Genomic DNA, 12276 nt, shown 5'->3' on the forward strand with positions numbered 1-12276 from the left:
CATGATATGTTTTCAGTGGAATGCGATCGCACTCAATGAAGGGGATTCATGCATGACGGGCCGTCACGGAAGTGAACAGAGTTGGGGATAATATATCATATATTAATGATATAATGTAATATATATTCTTGTCAAACGCGATCCCATTCCACAGTGCGGTGGTCAGTGGGAACCGCGTCCCTAGTCCTTTAGCCCTGACCTTGTGTGGGGTCCAAATGGGAACCACGTCCCTGGTCCCTGACAGAGGGTACAATTCCTTTTTTGGGCTGGGTAGCGCAGTGGACTAAGCACTCGCCTACCACCGTGGAGACTCTGGGATCCAATCCAGCTGTCAGCGGTACCTCCGGCTTGGTCAGTCGTCCCTACTAACACAATTGTCAGTGTTAGCGGGTGAGAAGCCGGTGGGGTATGTGTGTCCTGGTCGTTGTAAACTGCGACTGTGTGTGTGTGTGTGTGTATATTAGTAGTATATTTTGGTGGTGTGTTTTATTGCTTCCTCTGGCTGCGTGTGTAAGCTGATACATCAGACCAGACGGCTCAAATGCCACCTCCTTACGACCACTGGCTGGGTGTGACTGTGGCTCAGCGCTCGCCATCCGGTGTAGCGAGTGGGAATGTGTGACTGTGATTACGCACATGTGTGTGTGCATGTGTGAACTTATATGGTTCCTTCAGTGTAAGGGTTCAATTGATTATAAGTGGGGCTGTCAGTTTATCGCGTTAATTAGATTAATTAATTACACAGCAAATTATCGCGTTATGAAAATGTACTCAAAACGTATTACAATTCTTATTTTTTAATTTAAATTTTTTTATCTCATTCATTCCATTAAACGTAGAATAAACATTTACAGACTTAAAAAAAAATTCCATTTGCATGTTCTTGGTATCTGAAACTATGGATCTCAGGGAATGTATTCCTAGTGTCAGAAATACTGTGTCTGTTACTAGGCTTGAGTACATTGTAACGAACCAAAGAAATGAGAATATCAATTCAATTAATTTTTTTTTTTTACTGTGAATAACATTATGCTAAAATTGACCAGACCCAGAATCTAAGCAAATGAATAAAGGGAAGATGATTAAACAGAAGGTTTTGTAGATACAGTACTGAATTCTGCCATCCGGACACATGCAATTTGAAATAGATTATAGAATATAAAATATCAGGCCTAAAATGGTTATGCGATTAATTAGATTAATTAATTACAAATCCTGTAATTAATTAGATAAAAAAAATGTAATCGCCTGACAGCACTAATTATAAGTCAACGTTTGTGTTCCAGGTCTACGTGCGGCCACACTTTGACTACGACCCGGCCAATGACAATCTGATTCCGTGCCGAGAGGCGGGCGTGACCTTCAAGAGGGGCAACGTGCTTCAGATCGTCAACAGAGAGGATCCCAACTGGTGGCAGGTGACCTGGTTTCACTGGGAGGGATGGGGATCACATCTCAGGAGGCCAATGTCCTCTCTTGCTGTCTTCTCCCTTGTTGCATATGGGCAGGCTAGATGTAACATTCACTGGTTAATAATAATAATAATAATAGTACATCCATTTTATATAGCGCTTTTCCAGGTGCTCAAAGACGCTTAAGAGACAAACAGTCACTGGTTAGACAAACAGTCACTGGTTAGGAGACAAACAGTCACTGGCTAGGAGACAAACAGTCACTGGTTAGGAGACAAACAGTCACTGGTTAGGAGACAAACAGTCACTGGTTAGGGGACAAACAGTCACTGGTTAGGAGATAGTCACTGGTTAGGAGATAGTCACTGGTTAGGGCAGTGGTCGGCAACCTGCGGCCTCGAGGCCGCATGCGGCTCTTTAGCCAATCAGCTGCGGCTCCCTGGCCCAAAAAAAAAATATATATATTTTTTTTTGGATATCGATGTCATACTGTGACACTGAAATGAAAAAATATTTCATCAACTAAGATATTTAGTCAACAAAAGGCTTACCTGTATGCCTGATATGTGGTGCGAAATTTGCGAACAACGAAAAATGTACTTTTTATTTTATAGATTTTCCACAAAATTTAGGGAAGGACTCTAATAGAGCTGCATAGTTCAGGGTTTTATTTCAAAGTAGGTTTACAGATGCAAGTGTTTTTTCTCCTTTTCTGTGTTTTATTTCAAAGTAGGTCTACAGTACACATGGTAGTCTTTTTTCAAAGTGGACTACTTTTATTTTATAAATGTTCCACAAATAAGGGAAGGACTCAAATATACCTGAATAGTTCAGGGTTTTATTTCAAAGTCGGTCTACAGACACCAGTGTTTTGTCTCCTCTTCTGTTTTTTATTAAAAAATAGGTCTACACAGCCAGTATTTTTTCTCCACTTCATAAGAGTTTGAGGTTTTCCTTTGTTATAACAGGTAAAAACAGCAATTAAAAAGTCAAATTTTTTCTTTTTGTTGCTTTATAATCCCATTAATGCAACAAACTGTGTGCTATAAGTATAAAGTATAATAAATCGCAAATTACTTTGGGTATGCAATTGTCAGGCGTTTTATGCTAAATGTGGGGTATGCTTGGGGATATATAAAATGTTATACACTGTTATCTTCATTTTAAAGGTAAATAGGTTGTGCGGCTCCCTGAGCATTTTATTTTGTGGGACGGGGGAAAAGTGGCTCTTTTGATAGTAAAGGTTGCTGACCCCTGGGTTAGGGGATAGTCACTGGTTAGGGGATAGTCACTGGTTAGGGGATAGTCACTGGTTAGGAGATAGTCACTGGTTAGGAGATAGTCACTGGTTAGGAGATAGTCACTGGTTAGGAGATAGTCACTGGTTAGGGGATAGTCACTGGTTAGGAGATAGTCACTGGTTAGGGGATAGTCACTGGTTAGGAGATAGTCACTGGTTAGGGGATAGTCACTGGTTAGGAGATAGTCACTGGTTAGGGGATAGTCACTGGTTAGGGGATAGTCACTGGTTAGGAGATAGTCACTGGTTGGGAGATAGTCACTGGTTAGGAGATAGTCACTGGTTAGGAGATAGTCACTGGTTAGGGGATAGTCACTGGTTAGGGGATATAGTCACTGGTTAGGGGATAGTCACTGGTTAGGGGATAGTCACTGGTTAGGAGACAGTCACTGGTTAGGAGACAGTCACTGGTTAGGAGACAGTCACTGGTTAGGAGACAGTCACTGGTTAGGAGACTATAAGAAAAAGATACAAGAACTTTCCAATGACCTTTTAAAAACCAACATCAATTCAATTCAAGTCAAATTCAGGCATCATAGCAGTGTGGGGGAGGGGAGGTACAGGCAGGACAATAGAGAATGTGTCGGTCAACACTGGCCTTTGGCAGGTAAAAAGAAAGTGTGCCTCAACGAAAGCCAATGTTTTTAATATTCTACAAATGTCAACAAATATTCTACAAACGTCTACAGTAGTCAAGAAATAAAGGCTTTTTACAATTTCTTATAGCAATAGCTTACAAATAGCTTATAGCAATCCTTTAAGCTATCTGGTTCAGTATCTTGCAACTCTGGACTAAAGAGCACACTCTGAATCACTATTCTTCCCGTACCTGCTTGAGTGTTCTGTTTGCTGTTTTCCTTTCTATTATATTTATGTTTAAAGGAACACGCCAACTTTTGGGGAAATTAGCTTATTTGCCATCTACCCTGGAGTTAGACAAGCAGATACATACCCTTTTCTTCTCTGTGCATGCATTAGGTTTAGGGAACAGCCGCACCGTTAGCCTAGATTAGCATCATTCACTGGAAGTATGTGTGCCAGTGTAGCCTAGTTCCCAACAGTCACAAAATACAACTCCAAACACAACTCCAAAACGTTCCTGTAAACATGTTGTGACCTGTGTATTTACCACGTGGAGAAAAAAAGTTATTAGACATTTTCGTTTTCTAAGCAGATATATACTCAGAAATTTCTTTTGACGAACCACTGCTGCCTGGGCGCAGTGATTTCATCACCTCAAAAGCCCAGTTAAAAAAAAAAAAAAAAACGCTAAGCTGGGCTAACGCTAGGCTGTTTCCTAAGCCTAATGCATGCACAGAGAAGAAAATGGTATGTATCTGCTTGTCTAACGCCAGGGTAGATGGCAAATAAGCTAATTTCCCAAAAAGTTGGCATGTTCCTTTAAATGACTTATACTGTTGCTGAATTCTTTGTGAATATCAACAGAGACCTTTTCCAGTAAACCTTTTGTATTACTAGTGTGTTGTGTTTAACATTAGCAGCGTCAGCATGGTTAGGCAGGGCTGATCTGTGAACTGTGTGTTCTGTCCTTTATAAGGCATGCCATGTAGTGGGTGGTGCCACAGGACTGATCCCCAGTCAGTTCTTGGAGGAGAAGAGAAAAGCCTTTGTTCCAAGAGACTTTGACGGCTCAGGTAGAACTACACAAGACATGCATCTCTTCAATGTATTTTATGGTTGTTGTTGTTTTGTTTTTTTATATCCTAAAAGTAGAGTCGTCTATCTCCACTCCCCTTGGTAAATGTTTCTTACTTGACACGAAAGGAAGGCTGAGAGGGAGACAGAGTAGGGGAGACACAGGAGAGAAGGTTCTAGAGGCACATGTTGTTCTAGAGGTACATGTTGTTCTAATCTAGAGGCACATTTTGGGTGGGTCGCGGATGTGTGCGTGTGTAAAAAAAATCTATATATTTTTCCTTTTTTTTTCTGATGCTGCACTTTTATTTTGAAGGACATACGTTTCCCATGACGCAGCGCGCGTGCAGTAGCCGTTTGCTGCCAGCGTTGTCATGACAGTAACACTAACGTCCGCACTCGGAATATCGTTGTTTTTATTTTCAAGTTGTTATAGCGCACAAAACGTTTTCAGCCATCCGGCCTTCATCAGTGTGCCTGATTGGCCGGCCGGATGGCTGAAAACGTTTTGTGCGCTATAACAACTTGAAAATAAAAACAACGATATTCCGAGTGCGGTCCCTACCTCCTTTTTTGCAACTTAATTAATGTTGGACTACGCACCTGTCTGAGCGCAGTGGTTACCCCCCTTTTTCTACTAGTAACACTAACGTCGTCACATCAGTTAGCGCTCATTGATTCAAGCATTTGTAAACATGGTTAAAACGCAAATACGATATTAAATATGGGTTTTCTTACATTGAGGACAAAAGAGAGGGACCAAAACCTCAGTGTGTTGTGTGCAGTGAAGTGCTAGCACATGAAAGCATGAAGCCATCAAACATCTATATTCTTCATAATACAATGCTGTTCATTATCCCCTGATAGGGTAATCTCTGCTACAGTTCAATTTAGATTCTTGAAACTTGATGAGCATCACCAGTTTAAACTTGTATAAAAGGCATATATGCCTGTAATTCAAGATAAGTCTAGCTTTTAATTTATACAATAAAAGTCTGCCTTTTTATTTCATATGTTCAATTTAGATTCTTGAAACTTGATGAGCATCACCAGTTTAAACTTGTATAAAAAGCATATATGCCTGTAATTCAAGATAAATCTGCCTTCTGTAGTTCTCTGTAGCTCACTTGGTAAAGCATGGCACTAACAATGCTGAGGTTGTGGGTTCGATCCCATGGGACTACATATACTGAAAACATCTATGCACTCATGTACTGTACGTTGCTATGGATAAAAGCGTCTGCTAAGAAGCATATATATATTAAATTTTTTATTTCATTGGGTTTTTAGTCCTAGTTGCACTTTTGTTGCAAGTTTTTTTGTTTATTTCATGTTTTTAACAATGCATGAAGGTAAAAAATGTGGGTCGCGACTTAATGCCTACGGAAAAATGTGGGTCTTGAGGCTAGACCAGTTGAGAACCACTGTTCTAGATGTACATGTTGTTCTAGAGGTACATGTTGTTCTAGAGGTACATGTTGTTCTAGAGGTACATGTTGTTCTAGAGGACCATGTTGTTCTAGAGGACCATGTTGTTCTAGAGGTACATGTTGTTCTAGAGGTACATGTTGTTCTAGAGGTACATGTTGTTCTAGAGGTACATGTTGTTCTAGAGGCACATGTTGTTCTAGATGTGCATGTTGTTCTAGAGGGACATGTTGTTCTAGAGGTACATGTTGTTCTAGAGGTACATGTTGTTCTAGAGGTACATGTTGTTCTAGAGGACCATGTTGTTCTAGAGGACCATGTTGTTCTAGAGGTACATGTTGTTCTAGAGGTACATGTTGTTCTAGAGGTACATGTTGTTCTAGAGGTACATGTTGTTCTAGAGGTGCATGTTGTTCTAGAGGTACATGTTGTTCTAGAGGTACATGTTGTTCTAGATGTACATGTTGTTCTAGAGGTACATGTTGTTCTAGAGGTACATGTTGTTCTAGAGGTACATGTTGTTCTAGAGGACCATGTTGTTCTAGAGGACCATGTTGTTCTAGAGGCACATGTTGTTCTAGAGGACCATGTTGTTCTAGAGGTACATGTTGTTCTAGAGGTACATGTTGTTCTAGAGGCACATGTTGTTCTAGATGTACATGTTGTTCTAGAGGTACATGTTGTTCTAGAGGTACATGTTGTTCTAGATGTGCATGTTGTTCTAGAGGGACATGTTGTTCTAGAGGTACATGTTGTTCTAGAGGTACATGTTGTTCTAGAGGTACATGTTGTTCTAGAGGTACATGTTGTTCTAGAGGTACATGTTGTTCTAGAGGACTATGTTGTTCTAGATGTACATGTTGTTCTAGAGGTACATGTTGTTCTAGAGGTACATGTTGTTCTAGAGGTACATGTTGTTCTAGAGGACCATGTTGTTCTAGAGGCACATGTTGTTCTAGATGTACATGTTGTTCTAGAGGTACATGTTCTAGATGTACATGTTGTTCTAGAGGCACATGTTATTCTAGATGTACATGTTGTTCTAGAGGCACATGTTGTTCTATCTAGATGTACATGTTGTTCTAGATGTACATGTTGTTCTAGATGTACATGTTGTTCTAGAGGTACATGTTGTTCTAGAGGTACATGTTGTTCTAGAGGCACATGTTGTTCTAGATGTACATGTTGTTCTAGAGGACCATGTTGTTCTAGAGGGACATGTTGTTCTAGATGTACATGTTGTTCTAGATGTACATGTTGTTCTAGAGGCACGTTGTTGTTCTAGAGGGACATGTTGTTCTAGATGTACATGTTGTTCTAGAGGTACATGTTGTTCTAGAGGCACGTTGTTCTAGACTAGAGGTACATGTTGTTCTAGAGGCACATGTTCTAGATGTACATGTTGTTCTAGAGGGACATGTTGTTCTAGAGGTACATGTTGTTCTAGAGGTACATGTTCTAGATGTACATGTTGTTCTAGATGTACATGTTGTTCTAGAGGGACATGTTGTTCTAGAGGTACATGTTGTTCTAGAGGTACATGTTCTAGATGTACATGTTGTTCTAGAGGCACATGTTGTTCTAGAGGTACATGTTCTATCTAGAGGTACATGTTGTTCTAGAGGTACATGTTGTTCTAGAGGTACATGTTGTTCTAGAGGTACATGTTGTTCTAGATGCACATGTTCTATCTAGAGGTACATGTTGTTCTAGAGGTACATGTTGTTCTAGAGGTACATGTTGTTCTAGAGGTACATGTTGTTCTAGATGTACATGTTGTTCTAGAGGTACATGTTGTTCTAGAGGTACATGTTGTTCTAGAGGTACATGTTGTTCTAGATGTACATGTTGTTCTAGAGGTACATGTTGTTCTAGAGGGACATGTTGTTCTAGAGGTGTAGCCGGTGTGATCTTACTCTGTTGTGTTTATTTTGATTCGACCCCTGTTAACACATTGACGACCACGGTTTGCAGTGTAATATGGTTCTAGGCGACCAGGGTTTGTCAACAAACCGATGTACTTTTGGATAGCTATATATATACTTTATAGTATTGCTATCTGTCCATTCTCATTGTCACTTGAGTGCATAAACCGTGCCTTCATAATGGCTTAAAGAAAATAAAAATCCATCGGTTGGTTGTCATTTTATAGCGTCGTGAATATAAGCTTTATCGCAGTTTTCGTCTCGTCTTTTTTCTGGGAAGCTATTTATAGGGCTAAAGGCTAGTCACGTTATATCGAACGCCATTTCTGTTGTATGTATACGAATGAAATAAAACAAACTGCTTAACATCCGGACTATTACAGAGCATCTATGGATGAAATGGGGGCGGCGGGGGACGCCGATTAGTATTATTGATTAGCAATACAGTGTGCGTTCAAGTAGCCACATTCAATGATCGATTGCTTGCGTTTTACAACAATGTCCAATCCAGCTGTAATTTGGGGGAAGTGTGTCCTACCGTCAGCCCATGTGATCGCCGGCAGCATTTCCCCATTATTCATCGGCATCTGGTAGATCGATATGTCCATTGGCTGATCATAAATCCCATTATTCCAGGCTGAAATCTGCGTTCCGAAACGTGATCAAAGATGGAGGATGTTCGCCTGGGATCCAGGCTCATATGAAACGGCCCTAAACAGTAAAAAAAAAAAAATCCCATTCGGCCTCAATGATACTGCAGTGGAGCGATGGCGCCCCTAAGAGGATCTGGCTGGTATTGCATGTTGCGGAAATCAAATATGCGGGTAGGTCCCCAGAATCGATCGGGGACATTAATACGGTTATTAATATGGAATAAAACAATAACAACTCGCCACGAGTTAACTCGTGGCTCTGGTCCACAACGGGTGGAATCGAAACACGAGTTAACTCGTGGACGGTCCTTAATGTGTTAAGGGATCGCCCTGAGTGGGAGTTGAACCCCGGTCTCCCGTGTCACGGGCGGCATCACAGACCACTATACCAAGAGGTGAATTCACTTCTTGCTATTGGGTCTGGATGCCTCTGGGGAGTGAGTTTACTTGCAGTACCGCTTAACGTCCACAGCCACTTCACTTACTGTACCTCGTGACTGTGGATAGACTGCAGTACCTCCGTTACACTGGCACATGTTGTTCTAGAGGTACATGTTGTTCTAGAGGCACATGTTGTTCTAGAGGCACATGTTGTTCTAGAGGAACATGTTGTTCTAGAGGTACATGTTGTTCTAGAGGTACATGTTGTTCTAGAGGTACATGTTGTTCTAGAGGCACATGTTGTTCTAGAGGCACATGTTGTTCTAGAGGTACATGTTGTTCTAGAGGTACATGTTGTTCTAGAGGTACATGTTGTTCTAGAGGTACATGTTCTACTAGAGGTATATGTTGTTCTAGAGGCACATGTTGTTCTAGACTAGAGGTACATGTTGTTCTAGAGGTACATGTTGTTCAAGAGGCACATGTTGTTCTAGAGCAGGGGTGTCAAACTCATTTTCACAGAGGGCCACATCAGCATTATGGTTGCCCTCAAAGGGCCAAAGACCGTATAAATGTTAATGTAATGTAAAATAAATGTAGCTACACATTTACATATTGTTAAACATGGTGTTTCTGTATTTATTACTTATTCAAGTTATACATATTGCATATTCATTTGCATAAATGTAAAAATATATGTTAGCTTATGTTATTTTAACAAATAATTTTAGTTTATCAGAACTCCATATTACTCCACCAATCAATGATCAAACCATTCAAGTAAATAACAAAGAAGAATATCATCAAATACAAGCTATGACATTAAGTTTGTTCAAAACCTTTTTGTCACAGTCAAGAGGGGCAGAACTAACAACTGTGAGCTGCAAAGAACACGTGGGACAGATGTAGCAGATGTTACAAAAACAAATGGCTGCACACAACCTTGCAGAGGCCATACATCCAACTAATGGAAGATAGTTTAATTAACTTTAATTAACAGATTGCAGAATGGGTACAGTACAGTACAGCTCAATACACACAATTGTTAAGGGGATGCAGACCAGAGAAAGACTTTCGACTTGTTTACATCAGGGTCCCCCATTTTCAATTCGTAATGAAATTGCTATTATGTGTCTGCATGAACACACAACTGTAACTGTACTCAAAAATAACAAAATAAGGGTTGTCTCAGTTCACAACTATATTGGTCAAGTTTTGGGTGGGACTTGTTTGCGTCCCTACAGCTTCTTATTCAATTGAGCGAGATGCTCGGTTATGTCACACAGCCAGTTTGCATCTGACAGTTCAGACAATATTTCTTCAACCCTTTGTTACCTATTCCGCCTGGATCTTTTTTGTATTTTGGGCTGTAAAATTGTCAAAGAATGTCTGAGGAGTAAGTGCTTTTGGCTTTTTTCCTTTGTTACCTCAGATGTTCAACATACATGTATGTGTAAGAATGTGTAATAACTAAGGCTGTCAAAGTTAAAGCTTTATTAACGCATTAACCCACAATTATTTTAACACTGCTATTTTTTAACCCAATATTAATGTAAAAAAAAAGAAATTTTTTTTTTAATTTTTTTTTACCTGAGCTCTTGGGGGGCCACATCAAATGACGTGGCGGGCCGGATTTGGCCCGCGGGCCGTGAGTTTGACACCTATGTTCTAGAGCAGGGGTGGGCAATTATTTTTCCCGGGGGGCCGAATGAGCAACTGAAAATATGTTGGGGGGCCGGGCCAAAATTCCAAACTCAATTATGCATAATATACATTTTATTTCTATATAAAAAGCAGTAAATGGCATTGTTTTGACCCCTGGTAAGAGTGTATGTTATTATTTGGCAATTAAAAGGTGAGGTTATAGCTTTCAAAAATATCATTTATTCAAATAGAATTTATTTCCAAAATGATAAACAAAATGTGAAACATTAATAACAAAGGGAATTTTGAGTTTCATATACTATTGAAACAAGGATTTTCTTAGCTTTCTAAAGACATCACATCATCTTATAGCAAAAATAAACAAGACATGTCACTGAACTGTGTAAAGAAAAGTGTCCCAGTTTTGTAGCCTTTTTTACTTTACATGCCTATATTAAACATTTTATGTTTTCAGAACTGTGCAAAAAAAAGAAAAAAAATATCAAGTGTCCCATTTCACTTGTTATATTTCCACATTTTAGTGTTCTTCAGTTCTTTTTTTTCATTCAGTGTGAGAAATCCAGTCTCTGTTGAGCTTTAACAAGTCCATCAAAGTCAGGTTGCATGTCTGAGGTGGAGATGCGAAGCACGGCTGCCAGATGTTCATCAGTGAGAGAGGATCTGTACCTGGACTTGTTAAACGTCATGACTGAGAATGTCTGTTCACATATGTAGGTGGATCCAAAGAGAACCAACATCTTCTGAGCATGTCTCCTAAGCGTATACTGTGCGTGTGAACGTTGACATGAAAAAAAAAAAAAAAAAAAAAAAATATTAAAAAAATATATTTTTTTTTATTTTTTTTTTATTTTTTTTTATTATCATGTAATCTTTCGCGGGCCGGTCAGAATCATTGTTCAAGAGGCACATGTTGTTCTAGAGGGTACATGTTGTTCTAGAGGTACATGTTCTACTAGAGGTGCATGTTCTACTAGAGGTACATGTTCTACTAGAGGTACTGTACATGTTTAACTAGAAGAAGTAGAAGAAGTCTTTAATTGTCATGCAGATTAACACACATAGGATGGGCGACACACAGGAACACACACACATGCACTGAGATGAAATGTCTCTCTGCACTTTTCCCATGTCGTCGTCCTTCCCCCCCAAGGGCAGCCAGGAGCAGACATGGGCCGCATCGTGGGCCGCGCCCGGGGACCAATCCAAGTGCTCCTGTTCGTTCTTCGTCAAGGACACAACATAGTTAGCGATCTGTTGTGCATGTTTTTCCATTGGGTTTCTCTTATCGGGAGGGGGAACCCTTTGCGAGCACGGGGGGAGAACATGCAAACTCCACACAGAAAGGCCCGGGAGATGCCCCACCTGGGTACCTGGCAACGCGGCAACCTGGTCCGCAAGCGGGAATCGAACCCAGGACCTTCTAGCTGTGAGGCAACAGTGTTAACCACTACAAAATTATGAAATTCGTACTTACACAATAAAGTGTAAAATTGATAACAACGACATCAGACAACAACGTAAACCTTGTTGAGCAGTGTGATGGAAGTTCAGCATGAAGAAAGTGGCCTTAAATATAGCAGCTCTGGTACTTGCCCGCCTGATGGCGTGTGGGTTGAGGCTGCCCCCCTCTGGCCAACCGCTGCAATGACATGGATGTACTGTGTGAAGAGGTGTATGGTTGGTCATGTTTGTGTCTTTTGTATAGGGATCCTGTGTGGAACGATAACTGGAAAGAAGAAGAAGAAGATGATGTACCTCACGGCCAAGAACGCAGGTGAGCATGACGAGAAGCGGAGACACTTCTATTTCAATTTATTTATTTAAAGATGGGGACAATGCACATTGATGAACATTTA

General features: G+C 40.3%; 1 protein-coding gene across 2 annotated transcripts in view; it reads left to right on the forward strand.

The window, feature by feature from the left end:
* Window positions 1-12276, forward strand: part of pals2b (protein associated with LIN7 2, MAGUK p55 family member b) — a 164967-nt gene that overhangs the window by 126972 nt on the left and 25719 nt on the right. For both annotated transcript variants that reach the window (XM_084313150.1, XM_084313151.1), the window contains exons 8-10: window positions 1287-1418; window positions 4271-4367; window positions 12126-12194. In XM_084313150.1, coding sequence (XP_084169276.1) covers window positions 1287-1418; window positions 4271-4367; window positions 12126-12194 — 298 coding nt within the window. The remainder of the gene's footprint in view (window positions 1-1286; window positions 1419-4270; window positions 4368-12125; window positions 12195-12276) is intronic.

The sequence above is a fragment of the Notolepis coatsorum genome, assembly GCF_963971535.1.
Source record: "Notolepis coatsorum genome assembly, chromosome: 4".
Lineage (NCBI taxonomy): Eukaryota > Metazoa > Chordata > Actinopteri > Aulopiformes > Paralepididae > Notolepis > Notolepis coatsorum.